Raw genomic sequence first — 17,224 nt, forward strand, 5'->3', positions numbered from 1 at the left:
AGTCGTCATTCCTGAGCCCGAGCAGTCGTCAACTACCGATCAACCTCTTGTAATAGATCTTGTCGAAGAGGACTCAAGAAAGCCCTCCCCACCCCATGTGCCCAAGGAGGCTACGTCTTCGGAGTATTTTGACTCTGAAATTCGGCCTTCTCAATAGCAAGGGCATGGTATTTGTTGAGGAGGTCGCAAATTGGGCTGAATTTCCAATTGCTCAGCTCGGAGCCCGAGCGGCTACTCACTGCATGGTGGTAAGTTCTCGGACATGTCTCTTCAAACTGTCTTGTAGTTGGGTTTTTGGTATATTGACGCTTGTTTTCATTCTCTTGGTAGGTGAATTCCACCATCCACGCCTTGGCTTATCAGTCTGAGGTGAACTTGAAGTGGGCCCTCAGAGTCAAGGAGTCTTCCCGAAAAACTCATGCTGAACTGAACATAGCTCGCAATGATAATAACCAGCTAAAAAATGACGCATGGGCTAAGGAGCTGCTCACTTTGCTGATGTCGGAGAAAAAGGAGCTTGTGGAGCGTGAGGCAGCATTGAAGAGGGAAGTGGAGAACCTAGAGGCTCATGTGAAAGAACGAACCAAGCTACTTCTTTAGGCAATGGAGGAGGCCAAGGCTAAGGCGGTCGAGGAGTACAAGTCCTCAGTGGAGTTTCGGAAAGAGATGGTCGAGGTAGGGACGGCGAGCTACCGCAAAGGATTCAAACTTAGTCAGTGGTTGACCCGACGTGAATTTCCCTAGCTCGACCTCAGTGCCATAACTACTTCGAGGATCACAGAGGAGAAGGTCGTCGAAGTTGCCCAAGAACCGGACTCCGAAGCAGAAAGTGACGGCAACCTACTCGACGAAGATGAGGAGACCGGTGCTAGCGAGAGCCGCATGGAGATAGACCCTCCCACCGAAGCCTCCAGCAAGGATGAGGAGCCTCGAAGTGACTAGATGCCTCTTTTCTTGGACCGTGTTTTGTAATACACCGAGCTTGGTGCATTGTAAATTTTTTTTTTTGTATCTGAAATTCCATATCAATGAAATACAAATGTTTTTGCAATCTTTGTGTGCATAAATTTCTTTCTTCTTCTAAGTGTAGATAACTCCCGAACTGGCGAACTAAACCAAATGGGAGTGATTTTATTTCTAAGTGTAGGTTACCCTGAATTGTCAAGCTAACGAGCTAGACTCCAAGTAGAGATAATTTTGTATCATTGTACGCCGAGGTGGGCGGACACTGTAGGGTATATACCCGACCTATTTGCACACGGGCTACTCGCTTAAGTGTTGGTTATCCCTTAGTGTCGAGCCATTGAGCTTGACTTCAAATGGGATTAACCTCTTGTTATATGCCACAGTGGGCTAGACATTGTAGGGTTTGTATCCAAACTGTCTATGCCTCAGGCGTGAGAACTGGTCTGCCTATGCCAAAGAGGCGACTAGGACTTGTCTGTTTATGCCGAAGAGGCGACTAGGACTTGTCCGCCTATGTCGAAGACGCGACCAGGACTTATCTACCTATGCTGAAGGGGCAACTAGGACTTATCATAGTGTTGAGGTCTTATGTCAACTCGGCACCATGGCCCTTAGGCTTCTGTGAGTGACTCGCAGTCCTCTCTCCAGTTCGGTGATCTTTTTGACCAGTTCGGTGGTCACAAGTAGTACCTTCTTAGGTTTTTGATATTCCAAGCTTGAGGTACCTACTTCCCTTCCAAAGTTTGGAGCTCATACGTGCCTTCCCCGAACAACCGTCTTACTCGGTATGGACCTTCCAAATTCAATCCGAGCTTACCAACGTCGGGCTCAGGTACCATAACCTTCCGAAGAACTAGGTCACTAACGCGGAAGTGTCATTTTCTTACCCAAACTTTATAGTACTGAGCTACTCTTTGTTGGTGAGCTGCAGTCCGGATGTAATTCAGGTCTTGTACCTCTTCTACTAGGTCTAGGTTGGTACAGAGCTCGTCATCATTCGTCTCCTTGTCATAGGCCTCCAATTGTAGTGTGGGCACCTCGATTTCTGTCGGGATCACTACTTCTGTGTCATAAGTGAGGTTGAAAGGGGTTTTACCTGTGGCAGTCTTAATGGTAGTTTGATAAGCCCAAAGGACACGGGGCAGTTCATCCACCCACAACCCCTTGGCTCAAGCTAAGCGAGCTTTCAGTCTGCAAAGTATCGCTCTGTTAGTGACTTCTACTTGCCTGTTCGCCTGAGGGTGTGCCACCGAGGTGAAATTTTGTTGAATTCCCATTTTGGCACACCAGTTTTGAAACTTGATATCCTCAAACTGCTTCCCATAATCAGAGATGAGTACCCGAGATAGCCCGAAGCCATATACTATGTTTTTCCAAAAGAAATTTTGTATGTTGCAGGCTATGATCGTTACCAAAGGTTCAACTTCCACCCACTTCGTAAAGTAGTCTACTGCTACGACCAGGAACCTCCTCTGTTCTGTCACTGGCGGGAAAGGGCCAAGGATGTCGATTCCCCACCGCGCGAAGGGCCATGGACTAGTGAGGTATTTAAGATCAGCAGCAGGCCCATGGTAAATGTTGGCATGCCTCTGACACCTGTCACACTTCTTGACGAGCTCGATTGCATTTGCCTTCATCATCGGCCAATAATAACCTTGTCGTAATGCTTTCTGTGTGAGAGCCCTGCCCCCCAAGTGTCCGCCGCACAAGCCTTCATGGGTGTCGCGGAGTACATGCTCAGCCTCTGAGGGTCGCAAGCAGCACAGGTAGGGGAGCATAAAAGACCTTCTATACAGCTGACCATCTATAAGGATGTACTTAGCTGACTGGCGCTCTACCCTTCAGGCCGCATTGCGTTCTACAAGTAGGATCCTGTGAAGAAGATAACTTACGATTGGGTCAATCCAGTTCGGTTCTGCTTGTGATACGGGAGTGACCTCTTCTGCCCCCCCCCCCCCGAGAATGCTAGACCGAGGTAAGTCCACTATGTACACGGTCCGCTTGGTGTTACTGCTTGTGCTAGCTAATTGGGACAAGGTGTCGGGCTCATCATTCTCAGACCTCGGAATCTGTCTGATGAAGTATGAGACGAAGCCGCGTAGGATCTCTTTGACTTTGGCCAAGTAAGCAGCCATAATGGGGTCACAAGCTTCGTACTCACCGGTGACTTGGTTGACCACTAGCTGTGAGTCGCTGCATATGACGAGGTGCTTTGCCTTCATTTCCCTTGCTAGGGTTAACCCGGCGACCAATGCTTCGTACTCTGCCTCGTTTGATGTTGGGAATCCGAACCAAAGTGTATTCCAGCTTCACCTGGCTTGGGTCGTACAGAATTGGTCCTGCACCACTTCCTTGCTGGTTGGATGAGCCGTCGACATGGAGAATCCAAGGCTCCTCGTTCCAGGTCGGTCCTACTCTATCCGGGAGTAGTGTCACGCTAGTTGAAGCTCCTGTTGTATGATCGAGTTCGGATCGGGGGTTGTAGTGCTGAACGTGCATTCTACTACAAAATCGGCCAAGACTTGGGCTTTGACTACTGGCCAAGGCTCGTACCGAATATCGTACTCACTTAGCTCGATAGACCACTTTGTCAATCTCCCAAAGACCTCGAGTTTGAGCAGAATCTGCCTCAAAGGTTTGTTGGTGAGGATGATGATAGTGTGGGCCCAGAAGTACGAACGAATCTTGCGAGCTACTATGATTAGCACATATGCTAATTTCTTGATCTCCGGGTACCTAGTTTCTGCATCTTGCAAAATTTTACTAACATAGTAGATGGGTCGTTGAACCCAATCTATTTCTTTGATTAGTATTGAGCTGACCACCTCGCCGCTCGCGGAGAGGTACAACGTTAATACGCCCCCTTCCTCGGGTCGAGTTAAAACAGGGGCGATACCTAAGTATCTTTTTAGCTCATCGAAGGCAAGCTGACATTCTATAGTCCATTCGAAGTCTTTGTTATTTCTTATGGCTTTGAAAAAGGGTAGGCAATGATCTTCCGACTTGGACATAAAGTGACTCAGGGCGGCTATCCGACCAATCAACCTCTGAACCTCTTTTATCTTGTGGGGTGGTCTCATATCTAGGATGACCTTTATTTTCTCTGGGTTGGCTTCGATGCCACGTCGGTTGACTATATAGCCTAGGAATTTACCCGAGGTGACTCCGAAGACACACTTGTATGGATTTAACTTCATATTGTATTTTTGAAAATTTTGAAAAACACTCCAGAAATCATTTAATAAACGTTTTCACAATTGGGTCTTCTCGACCTTGTCATCTACATAACACTCTATTTTATGGTCGATCAATGGCTCAAAAATCTTATTTACAAGACGACGGAAAGCTGCCCTGGCATTTTTTAATCCGAAGGGCATGACCTTGTAATAGTACAACCCGAGCTCAGTTATAAAAGTAGTTTTCTCTTCGCTGACAGGGGTCCATCCTAATCTGGTTGTAACCAGAATAGGCATCCAGGAAGCTCAACAATTGATGCCCTGAGGTCGCGTCCACCAGGCGGTCGATCTTGGGTAGCGGGAAGCTATCTTTCGGGCAGGCTCTATTCAGGTTGGTATAATCGATGCACACGCACCACTTTTCGTTGGTCTTTTTCACCAAAAATGGGTTAGCCACCCAGCTCGGGTAATGGACTTCCCTGATGAAGTCTACCGCGAAGAGCTTCCTAACTTCTTCATCGACTACCCTCGAACATTATGGGGTGAGGTTGTGCTTCTTCTGTCTTATTGACCTTACTAAGGAGTCGGTATTCAATTTGTGAGTTAGAATTTTGAAGTCTATTCTGTGCATTTCTACTGCGGGCCAAGCAAAAATATCCAAGTTTTTTAGTAAGAAACTTACTAGTTGGGAGCGGAGTGGTTCGTTGCTCGAGTAATTGATCTAGAGAGTCTTGGCCAGGTCATCAGTTGAGACCGGGATGTGGACCGTCTCCTCTATCGGGGCAACTCACTCGTTGGCATATTCCGCTGGTCACTCGAGCTCGACATTATCCGCTAGCTTCGCTTTCCCTTTGAGAGCAGCTACGTAGCATTTATGAGAATCAAGCTGGTCACCTCGTACAACTCCTACTCCATAGTCAGTTCAAAACTTCATTGCCAGATAGTAGGTGGATACTATTGCACGTAGGGCGTGCGTAATGGGTCGGCCTACTATGGCGTTATAGGGAGAGGGAGTCACGACCACCAAGAATGTGTGCGCAAACCTTGTGATATTTGGCCACGTGCCGGCCTCTACGGGTATCGTGACTCGTCCGAAAGGTCTGACCTCGTCACCGCTGAAGCCTACCAGAGGAGAATCTACCGGTTTTAAATCAATCTGATGTAGTTGTAGCATGTCAAAAGTCTCCTTGAATAATATATCCGCCAAGCTACCTAAGTCCACCAGGGTGCGCTTCACTTCGAAGTCGTTGATTCTCATTTTTACCACTAGAGCATCATCATGAGGGTACTGGATCCTGCATGCATTGTCCTCTGTGAAGTATATTGCTTCTTCAAGCTGAGGTCACTTTGGCAGGTTTTCCTCTTCATTTTCTAGCTTGCAGACTGAGGTCCTCCCGACTGCTGATGTACACCCCGCAATGATTGACCCGTCGGTAATCATGTTAATTACCCCGTGGATCGGTCTTTCTTCGGGAAACTATCGCGAAGGTTGCTCGTTCTACCTGTTGGTCTCAGGGGCATTCCTTCTCTAGTCCCCCTGTTGATCTGTTTGCCAATTTGCTTGACCTCTCTCTTCTCGTTGTATGAAATTCTTTAGGTATCCACGGCGAATAAGCTCCTCGATCTCGTCATGGAGGTTCCTGCAATTCTCTATGTTGTGCTTGTGGCCATTTGATGTTTCGGTTCCTTGTTGCAGGATCTCCCCTCAACCTGGGAGGCCATTTGATGAAGGAGGAGTCCTTAATGGCCATTATGATTTCTCCTCACTTATCGTTCAATGGCGTGTAATTCGTTCTTTCGACAAGTGGGGTTCTGGAGCGCCGACCTGATTTGCGAGTTCACGAGAGAGACCGGCTTCTGGATTTGTTTCCTCCCCTGCTCGGGGACTTGCTCTTCCTTCTTTTTTGTCCTCCATTAGTTGTGTCTTTATTGTCTCTTTTCCTCTTTTCTATTGGTGGATTATCGGCCTTCTGATTGATTTCCTCTTTGGTACTGATGAACTGATCGGTTAGCTTAAAATCGGTGATATCCTTTGGTTTGTTGGCCACCACATGCCATTAAACTCCTTGTGGGTTATTCCTTTCTTCACTGCAATGAGTCTTACCGCCGGGTCGAGGCCTGGTATCTGTAGGCAGGTGTCGTTGAAGCGCTTAATATAGCTTCTGATCAGTTCTCCTTCCCTCTAAACTACATTAAGAAGGCTTTCCTGTGACTTCGGGCACTTCTTGCTAGTGATGAAGTGCGAGGTAAATAAGTGTGCGAACTGGGACCAGCTTTTGATGGAGCCTAGCGTAAGATTTCGATACCAGGTGCAGACTACCCCTTTGAACGTAGTGGAGAAGGCCACACACATACAAGACTCATTAGCCCTAGTTAGGTGCATCTGAGACTGGAAAGAGTTCACATACAAGACTCATTAGCCCTAGTTTGGTGTGCTCCAATACCGCTCTGCCGCGAGGTAACTCCATGTTCCTTGTGGGATTCTGGGGCTGGCTATCACAAGGGACGGAGAGGCCCTGTCTTGAGTTCACACCTCGAACCCCGAACTGGTTACCTAGTAGTGAACCATCATTTTCTTGCTGTGAATGCTGATGAGGATTGGTCCTGTTAGGATGAGTATCCCTGAACTTGTTTTCGAGGTTCCCTTGCAAGGCCAGTGGAGTAAGTTGACTGTCTCTTCTCCCACGGGGAGAGACCTGACTCATGAGAGGAATCGGTACTTGTGAGGTCTCTTTGCCCCGATGGGGAGATCGGCTGATGTTCTGGTTAGTCCTAGGCCGGTTCTGATTTTGATGGGCCCCTGGGTGCCAAGGTGGAACCGGCTGTTGGTTCTACGACAGTGGAGGAAGCCGATGTTGATACTGTTGGTACTGTTGAAACTATTGGACCTGCTTCATCTAGATCTGGATAGCCCGGACGCACTAAACCAAGTCATTGAGTTGGGACTGCCCGACTCTGAAGGGAACCATAGAAGGCTCAAAAAAAGTTGTGCCTACCACTTGGGGTAGTGGGGCACTCACCTATGTGGTGTTTGGTGGTGCGGTCAGTGTTGGAACTCCAAACGCGGTAAGCGGGATGGTGAATTGGTCGATGCACACCGTAGGGGGTTGGGGTTGCCCCTCGAAGACGTTCATCTCGCTGCTTTTTCCAATATGACTAGAAGATGCCATTGACGTAGAAATCAAGGTTGGTAACTGTAAAGAATGGGGATGACCTTTCGATTGTTTCCCACAGACGGTGACAATTGTTGTTGCACGATCTGACTACTCCTAGCTGGAGGGCAATCTGGCTTCCAATCGAGCAGCGAGCTAGATCTATCTACAAGACAGTGGATCAGAGAACCCGAGGTGGCTAATCCGACGAGGTTGCTCCGATGCCTAAGTTAGTATGCTGTAAACGCAAGCTGAGCACTTAAGAGCTTGAAAGCTTAAATGCTAGAAAGTAGAGTGATCACGCGTACCTTTGACTTGAGGTTCTCGTCTTTATATACTGGAGTAATCGTGGGTCTCACAAAAGACCTTTGGGATCTCCGGGGTGTGGAGATAGGATTTGTTCTGCTTCCGAAGGAGCAGTACGTAGATAAGGCTTATCGTTTCACTTTCGACTCCTAACGGAGTTGGGATGAGTCCTCATCATGATCTCAGAAAAGTCAGGATCTGTTAGTTCATCATGATCTCGAGAGATTCAAGATTTGTTAGCTCATCGTTATCTCGAGAGATTCGGGGTCTGTTGGAGAGACCTCTGGAGTCGGTTACATGGCGATTCAAGTTGTTAGCCTCGAGTTGATACTTCGATTCTTTAGTTTCGAACTAGATTGGATGCCGATGTGTTTCGACGCCCAGGTGAGTTTTGGGTCGAGGTGGCTGAATACCCGAGCTCAAATGTTGCGAATTAGGCTTGCCAGGCTGAGCTGTCATCCCTTAATTAGGTCATGTCCACGTCTCCCCTTCTCGCTAGATCGGGCCAAATCACCGTTCATCAGATCCAATAAACCCTAATAGGATGAACCAGAGGAAACCCTAAAATTCAAATATAGAAGCCACATGGAAGCATCCAAATAAACGGTATCACCCACCTTGATATCATTGACAATATCAACACGATCCTTGGCACTAAGAGCTACAAATGGTAAGGAAACAGACAAGGATCAAGGTTACAAATATACGAAAAAGTTGAGACAGTAAGAGAGAGGGAGAGAGATAGGGAAAGAACAAAGAGTCAGACCGAGAGAGAGAAAGGGCTCGGGTTAAAGTTAGTTTTGCTTTACCAGTAGTGGCAGTAGGAGAAGGGGAAGCGAGATCGGCCATGTCGAATCCATCCTTGTTATTACTCATAATGGCGAGTGGAAGGTGCAGTATCAACAAAAAATCCTCGAGAGTTTAGAGAGAAAGAGGAGGGAATCAAAAACCTTAGATATCAATACCAACAGCAGTAGTAGAAAGAGGGGGGAAAGGAGATAGAGGGCATGAGTTGCGGAAATACAAAGAAGATCAAACACGGGAATGCAAAGGTTTTGATATTTTAGGTTTATTTGGTAGAATAATTGGTTTTAGACCGGCTCAAATCCGGTTCAAACAATAAAGCCTCGTGCCAGGTGCCAAAGACCGCTGCCCAGCTTTTATTTTTCTTTAAATTAGTTTAGCAAGCGGCGGTCTTTTTGAGAAGACCACCTTAGCTCTCTCTAAGGTGGCAATCTTAACAGAACGTCGGCTCTAAACTGCTGCCTTAGATTGTTTTTCTTGTAGTGAATATCCCAATTTTCCCGCTATAACTTTTTGACCATGAGTAATTAGAACACCCACATTAATTCATATCTTACATTTAATTCGAGAAGCAAAAGAAGAATAGAACACCCACCTAGCAATCTTCTTATCTTATGTTGATAGTAGGGGTGCAAGTTGGATTGGCCCGATCTAACAGTTTACACTGTTTTGTGCTCGGGTTTCGGTTTGGGCCTATTGAAATTTTGACAAAATCCCAACCCTAACCCGGAAAAGTTGTACCCCTAGTTGATAATGTCTTGGTCAGTAGAAGGACTTCCTCTCTAATTAACCAACATTTGGACTATGTGTCATTCCAAAAGGGGAACTTTCTCAATTGCCTATTTTCTATGTCATTACTTTCTTAGGCCATGTTTGGAAGTGCTTAAAAATAAGTACTTATTTAGGCCATTAAACACTTATTGGTATTTGGGAAATAAGCCCGTTATATGTGCTTATTTTAAAAATAAGGGCTTATTTTTTAAGCCCAAATTTCCAACTTTTTTAAGTGCTTATAAAATAAGCACTTATTCAATTTTTTTCTTCCAAAATTATCCCTAGTTAAATTTTATGAAAGTACTTTTACGAAAGCACTTTTATAAAAATATTTTTATGAAAACACTTTTGTAAAAATACTTTTATGAAAAAGCTTTAACACTTTTATGAAATTACTTTATAAAAGCAATTTTATGAAAGTACTTTTTTGAAAGTCCTTTATAAAAGTACTTTTACAAAAGTTCTTTCATAAAAGTACTTTTGTAAAATTACTTTCACAAAACTACTTTCGTAAAATTACTTTCATAAAAGTGCTTTCGTAAAAGTACTTTCTTAAAAGCTCTTTCGTAAAAGTGATTTCACAAATGTGTTTTTGTAAAAGTGCTTTCATAAAAGTGTTTTATAAAAGCAATTTAATAAAAGTGCTTTCAAAAGGGTATATTTTGGAAAATTGAAAGAAAATGAAGGACAAAATAGCCACAAATGCTTATTTAAGTGCTTATTAGAGAAAAAGACTACCAAACGTCCAATATAAAATAAGTGCTTATTTTAAAAAATAAGCACTTATTCAATAGGCACTTACTTTTAACTTAAGCACTCCCAAACATAGCCTTAATTCCTTATTTTGGAGGATACCTGTACACGCCTAGGATATACCATTCTTTGGATTTAAAGGAAAGCCTAGTGCACGAGGCTCCCACCAATGCAGATTTAGGGAGGGATAGATGTAGGGGTGTCAATTGGACTGGATTTTGTCCAATCCGATCTAGTCCAATATGAGTCCATTACAAATGAACCAGGTCCAATCCAATCCAATTAATGAATATTTTGGACCAGTCCAATTCAATGTCTGGACCATCCAATCTGTTCAAATTTGTTTTAATTTAGATTGGTTTCAACCTAAACTCGGCCCATTGACATCTATATTCTTATCTTATATCAATAGACCAAATATTGTCTTAATCCAAACCAATCTAATATGAACGGACCAGGTCCAATCCAACAAATATTTTGGACTGGATTGGTCCAACCCAATATGTCTTGTTGGTCCATCCAATCTGTCCAAATTGATTTTGGATTGGACAGGGTCTATTCCATAATCAGTCCATTAACAGTTTGACACCCTTAGACTAGATGTATGCAGCCTTATTACCTACACACAAACTTGTTCATGGGCTGAGTCAGGCTTTCACTTTGCATTAATAGATTATTCTAAGGCCCAAGCCCGATCCTTGCTCGACCATCGAGCCTACAACTTGGGCCCGAGCCCGAAGTCTAGCTCATGTCACTACTACTACTGAAGTGGCTGAATAGAGAGAGAGAGAGAGAGAGAGAGAGAGAGAGAGAAATTATAAAGAAAAAATAAAAAATGTATATATTAAATTATTAATATATATATATATTCTAATAAATATTATGTATTTTATATAATATATAAAATACATATTATATATTTCATAAAATATATAATGCTAAATCGGGTTGGACTAGACTCAGGCTAGCTATTTTGACAAATCCCAAGTCCGGCCCGAAGCACAGTCGGGCTTACTATTTTGGGCCCGAGGTCAGGCTCGTGGGCCTAATTATATGTCCAAGCATGACCGGGGGTGTAGGCTGGGCCGGGCCGTCAAGCTACCTGAGTCATGAACAAGCCTACCCACACATATAGAGAGAGGTTGTTTCCAAGATTTGAACCTTAGTCACTTAGGTTGCAATGGAGCAATCCTTGCACATATACCACTCCTTAGATTTGTATTCTAAAATTTTTCCTTAATTTTGAAGATATTTATTTTTAATAACATGAACCCAGAAATACCCCCCAACAACTATATAGGGAGTATTTTGGCTTTGGGGGGAGAAAAAATGACAACAATGCCCCCCAATAGCTATATAACTACTAATTTGGGGCATTTGGGTAACGTGATAAATGGCTTCATAATGACCAAAATACCTCTCCCAACAACTAAAAATTACTAGTTTTTAGGGTATTTTGGACAGTTAAATTATTTTCAATTCATATAAATACCCCTATCATCCACCATTCTCATCACATCAATTCTTATACTCTTTATACTCTCCAATTCTCAACTTCATTCAAGTTTCAACAAGAAGACTTTCTCAATCAAGTTATATCAAATTGAGATTTCAAACTGACAATTCGAATAAGTGCAATTGAATTATTATTTTTTTTAATTTAAAAAAAATGGATGACTCTTCCTTTTGAAACCAATTCCCCAACATTTTCAATGTCAACAATGTTCAGTCGTAGCACGATAGTGTCAGCACTGATATGCATGGATGCTATTGATGTCAGAGTTCCCACCCTTAGTATTGCTACTAAGGGAATGAAATAAAAGAGTACTAAGTTGACTATCTTGGTTTGGAAAATATTTAGAATAGGAGATGTTGAGGGGAAGAGAAAAACAACCATTTACCAAAAATGTAGGAGTAACTTTAGTTATAGTAGCAAAGGTGGTACTAGCCACTTGGGCAGACATTTACTCTTCCATGAGAAACAAGAAAAAGAAGAAGGGAAAGGAACCTCACCAACACAAATTGGGAATGTGGTTTTTTATACTTTTAAATATTCTCAAGAAAAAATGAGGAAAGAGTTAGCAAAATATATTGTACAAGCTTAACAACCATTTTTTATTAGCTGAATATACTAAACTTGAAAAATTTTTACGATATTCTATAAATCCACAATTTAAAAAAGTTTCTAAAAATACTGTTAGATAAGATGCTTTAAAAAAATTTTATTCATATAAACAAAATTTAATTTCCATTTTATCAAATCTAAATTCTAGAGTTGCAATTACTTTTGATATTTAGACCTCTAAAATAATATAAGTTATATTTGTGCTATTAGTCATTTTATTAATGAAAATTGACTTTTACAAAAAAGAATTTTAAGTTTTACTAGGCTTAAATGGCCACATATTGGCCCAACAATTGTTGCAAGTATGTTAAATACTTTATATAATTATGGAATTGAAAACCAACTTTTTTCTATTAGTTTTGATAATGCAAGTAATAATGATTCAACAATAAATATTTTAAAATCTCTATTAAAACCATGTTTAAATGGTAAATTATTTCATATTAGATGTGCATGTCACATCTTAAATTTATGTGTTCAAGATGCCTTAAATATCATTTCTCCTCATATTTCTAAAATTAGAAATTGTATTTTGTATATTAGAAGTTTTGGAATAAGAAAACAAGAATTCAAATATTTATGTCCAAATTAGGGTTTAAAATATAAAAAAAAATGTTTTAAATGTAAAACATAGATGAAATTATACCTATTCTATGTTAGAAAATTGTATTTCTTTCAAACAAATTCTTAATAATTTTTATAATGCAAAAATGCCACATGATATTATATTTAAGGAAGACTAGGAAATTACTATTTGTATAAAAGATTTTTTACAAAATTTTTATAATACAACTATGATTTTTCGAGTGTTTATTGCACAACTAGTTATTTTATTTAATCATTTATTTATGATTAATGTATGTTTTGCAAAATATAGAAAACATTCACAGTTTAAAAGTATTGTTGAAATAATGGAAAATATATTTTAAAAAATATTGGAAGAACATTTCTCCTCTTTATTACTTAGCTACAATATCAGATCTTAATATTAGGAAAGATGGGTTAGATATTTTACTTGAATCATATTGTGAAAATTTGAATATTAAAATTGGAAATAACAAAAGAAATTAATAGTTTATCATTTGATGTATAGTTTATACGAATCTCAAATGATAAGGCATAAGAAATCTGCAACTTGTATAGGTGCAACTTCTACTTTTGAAACAACTATTTCCAATAGTGGAAAAGAAAAAAATTGGTCTATAATAAGAGGCAGAAATCCACTGCCACATCATCAAGAAGTTCATTTACTAAACTTAATTTTTATTTACAAGAACATTTTTCTAATTTAGGTGATTCCTTCGACTCAAAAGAAATGAATTTAGCTTGATGGAGTGAACATGGAAAACGTATTCAGCTCTTGCTGCCATGGCATGTGATATAATAATCCCTCTGGTGTCTATAGTTCCATCAGAGTCTTGTTTTAGTGCAAGTACTAGGGACTATATGACAAGAGAAATTGCAAAAATGATGAAAGTTTGGAGATGCGCTTATGCTTGAAAGATTGGTTGGATGCTGAAGATGGATTGCAAGACAAAGGAGGGCATGATACTTCACCTAACGTTTCATCAGAAGCAGATGATGATCAAGGTTAAGGAGATGCAGGTGGAACTTGAAGAAAAATGATGAAGTCAATATTTTTTAGTATAGTTAATAATTGTATAGGATTTTTTAAAATTAATGTAAATTTTATTTTTCAATTTTATTTAAATTATTTGTTATTTTTTTCCAGGTGGAACTTGAAGAAAAATGATGAAGTCAATAGTTTTTGTATAGTCAATAATTGTATAGCATTTTTTAAATTAGTGTAAATTTTATTTTTCAATTTTATTTAAATTACTTGTTTTTTCAACAATATAATTTTTCATTTTCAATTTATAATTTTATTCTATTGTTTTTATATTTTATTCCATTTTCAATATTTAGTTCATCCATTGACCATTTTATTCCAATTTGTTGTCTATTTTGTATTTCGTTAAGTTTTTTCATTTTTTTGTTAAATTTTTCTAATTTATTCCCAAATTTAAGTATTTTACTTAGCAAAAAATGAAAAAAAAAATCAAAATGTCAAAAAAAAAAAAAAAACAAACTGGCCTAGTGTGACCCAAGCATGAGCCACATGGGCTTGGGCCATGGGCTGTGCCGTACCGACCTCTCAAAGTATCACAAAGGAGAGAAGCACAGTACAGCTTGGCCTATGGGCTGACATGGCAGAACCCATGCTTTGCGCGGGCTACCCTCAAGCCATGCTACGCCGGGACAGCACAACCCGATTTACACCTACCCTATACCTCATTTCTTAGCCTGTTCGGATTGTATAAATTGTAATTTGTTGATTCGGGGAGGGTGCTTATTAAATCAGTTTTTTAAAGGTCCAATTGGTTTTTGGGAAGAGGGGTTTGGAATCACCATTTCCATACTATCAATTCAGCTGGACGGAATGGGATTCCGATTTCTATTCTAGGCAGAATGGCATTTTTTCTATTTGAGAGAATGACCAGCCTACCTATTTGGAAATGAGAAAGAGAATCTTGGGCTAACAAAAAAAATAAGTGACCTAAAAAACCCCCAAACTCTATTTTTCCTTCCCTTCACAATGAAAATCTTAAGAGAAAGCCAGAAAAACATACAAGTCACTTAAACCCCACCAAACCGTGTATCTCTTCCTCCTTCCTCCTTGAGAATGATAATCTCGAGTTATCAAAAAATATGCGTACATATATATATTCTTTACTTTATCAACCTTCATTGAGAATCGTGCATAAATTATGAAATCTGACCGGTTCCCGTTTGAACAGCACACAAGCTCAAACGTGAGGCAAAAGGTAACAGAATTAATACTCATCCTAGTTGCACTCAGAACTCCCATATATTTATACTAGTCCAAATAAGATTTCCCATGCAATCAAATACAGCCATTAATACGGTTAATGAATGAAAATGCAAACTAAAAAGAACAGAAATTGGGGTTTTGTTAGTTTTCACTTTATTTTTGCACTATAATGTAATTCATCACAAAAAATAAAATATAAACCAATCAAATTTTACTTTGCACAAATACAAATGAAAATACATTACAAACAAACGAGGCGTTGAGAATCAAGCCCCTTAGAAATTGAAGTCAAGCATCGAAGAATGCAGAAAGATGAAATCAAGATTCGATGGAGACCTAGATTATCATCATGATTCCAAAGAAACCAACAAAGCCGCAGATTGGTTAGCAAATCAGGCTCATAGTTATCTAATTCTCCAATTTGCTTAAATTCATCACCTAGAACTTTGTCGATTTTAAATTGTTTGTACTTTTTTCTATGGTTTTTAAAGGCGAATTGGTTAGGGATGGTTATCGGGTCGAACGGTCCAGTCATTTGAATTAAACGGTCAATCTGTTTGATAAAAAAGTAAAAAAATAAAAAATAATCAAAACCGTTTAGACAATTAATCGCCCAAATTAGTAGTTTGCTGACTAAAATCAACAACTTTTGAAAAATTTTCAGTTTTGGGAAAACTGAAATCGGTCACCTGACCTATTCTTGGTTTTTCCAATCTAACCATCCGGTCCGGTCTGGTTTTAAAAACCATGCTTTTTCCCATTCTATCGAAAAAAACGAGGCCTTAAAAATGGCAATTCACTATTAATCACTTCAAACAAACATGGTCTCACCATAGAAACAGCCCAAAGATCACAGATCTGATTATGCAGGCATTATTTATGTGACTCCAATGCCAAAATTGCCCCTAAAAAAACACTTTATTCCTAAACCTTAACCCAAACGTGTCAGTCATAAGATGTAACACATAAGCCAACTGAACCGATCAACAGAAACCGCCCTGACTGATGACCAAGACCCCAACCGACACACGTAGTCACCTGCCAACGACACACGTCAGTTGGAAGCCGCCCAGACTGATGACCAAGACCCCAACCGAACGGTGAACAGAGACAACCGACCAAAAATTCTCGTTCTGTACTTCTGGCTTGTGCACTGCAGCCACTGCTCAGCCCCCAATCAAGTGAACACACCAGAAGAAGAGAAGGAAAATGTCTGCACCTCATCCTCCTACATGGGAAGTCCTCCTCCTCGTTGCTCACTACCTTGACCCCAAGACTCTAGCTATGGCGTCATGTGTCTGCAAGTCGTGGTCCGTCTGCATGTCCTCAGACCACCTCTGGAAGCCCATATGCTTCACTCACTACCCCTCCCTCTCCACCCTTCGCTTCCTCGACAGCGCCGTCTCGTATCATCGCCTATTCGCTCTTGGACAGAGCTCATGCAGGCGTCGTCTACGCAGCCCTTCAGTACCTCACATCTCCCTCGATCATCTTATCTTCACCATGGACATCATCCACGGCGATTCAAACATCCTTACTCTTGTAAAATCTGGCAGTGATCTCAACAACTGCTGGAACGGGGTATTCCGATTTGATATCGAGCTTCACGGCGGCAACAGATCGATAATAGAGATGTCTGAAGAGGTGAGAGTCACATGGACGGTAGTACTGAAAGGTTGGAGAGGGGTTTTCTCCATGATGGATCGTAAGGAGAAAGGAAGGCTTGTTGCGGCAGGCGAGCGGTGGTTCTCGGAGGAGCTCCCGTCGCCGGGGTGTTGCTCGAATGCGGTATCAAGTAGTCTTGTGGCAGAGTTGGGACTGGGGTTCTCTTATGCGAGTGATGGTGATAAGAAGAGGAGGGTGGAGAAGGTGAGTATGGGTATATTGAGTGTGGTTAGCTGGGGATATTTGGGCATTGATGATGGTCTGAGATACTTGCAGCATTTTCTTCTGCCAGATGCTGTGTGAGAGACTGGTTTTGTTTCTTTAGACTTGTTTTTTCATGGTGCTTGAAAGTTGATCATTGTACTGGTGTAGCCCTTCAATGGGCCCATCCAATGATGATCTGATTGGCTGCAGTGCAGATTTCATTTGCATTTGCATTTGCTGAGTGTAATTAAGTTTTGGTTTACCTTTCCTTTTGTCTTTCAGTTTCTATAGGCTCTGTTTGCTTGTTGGTGTAGATGCATGAGAAACAGGTTGTTACTTTAGATTTTTTTGTCTTGTTTGTTTGATAAGGTCTTTACGCTACAAGAACAGAGGTAGGAGGGTAGTTTGGGTACAAAATTATCAGATTTGTAAATTGTAAGATTTGTATATTTGAATTGTAAACAAA

At 41.0% G+C, this 17,224-nt stretch overlaps 1 protein-coding gene across 1 annotated transcript; it reads left to right on the plus strand.

Annotated features, from left to right (window-relative positions):
* Positions 1–16,098: 16,098 nt before the first annotated feature.
* On the plus strand, positions 16,099–16,857 carry LOC148872219 (putative F-box protein At5g04010). The gene has a single exon (XM_088970104.1). It carries the CDS (start codon positions 16,099–16,101, stop codon positions 16,855–16,857), a length of 759 nt encoding a protein of 252 aa, XP_088826230.1.
* The last annotated feature ends 367 nt before the right edge of the window (positions 16,858–17,224 follow it).

This window comes from Nelumbo lutea, chromosome 2, assembly GCF_056320005.1.
Source record: "Nelumbo lutea isolate HS-2025 chromosome 2, American lotus-T2T, whole genome shotgun sequence".
In the NCBI taxonomy this organism is placed as follows: Eukaryota; Viridiplantae; Streptophyta; class Magnoliopsida; order Proteales; family Nelumbonaceae; genus Nelumbo; species Nelumbo lutea.

Coding starts and splice junctions, on each gene's coding strand:
- LOC148872219 (XM_088970104.1), top strand. CDS start 16,099: ATGTCTGCACCTCATCCTCCTACATGGGAAGTCCTCCTCCTCGTTGCT.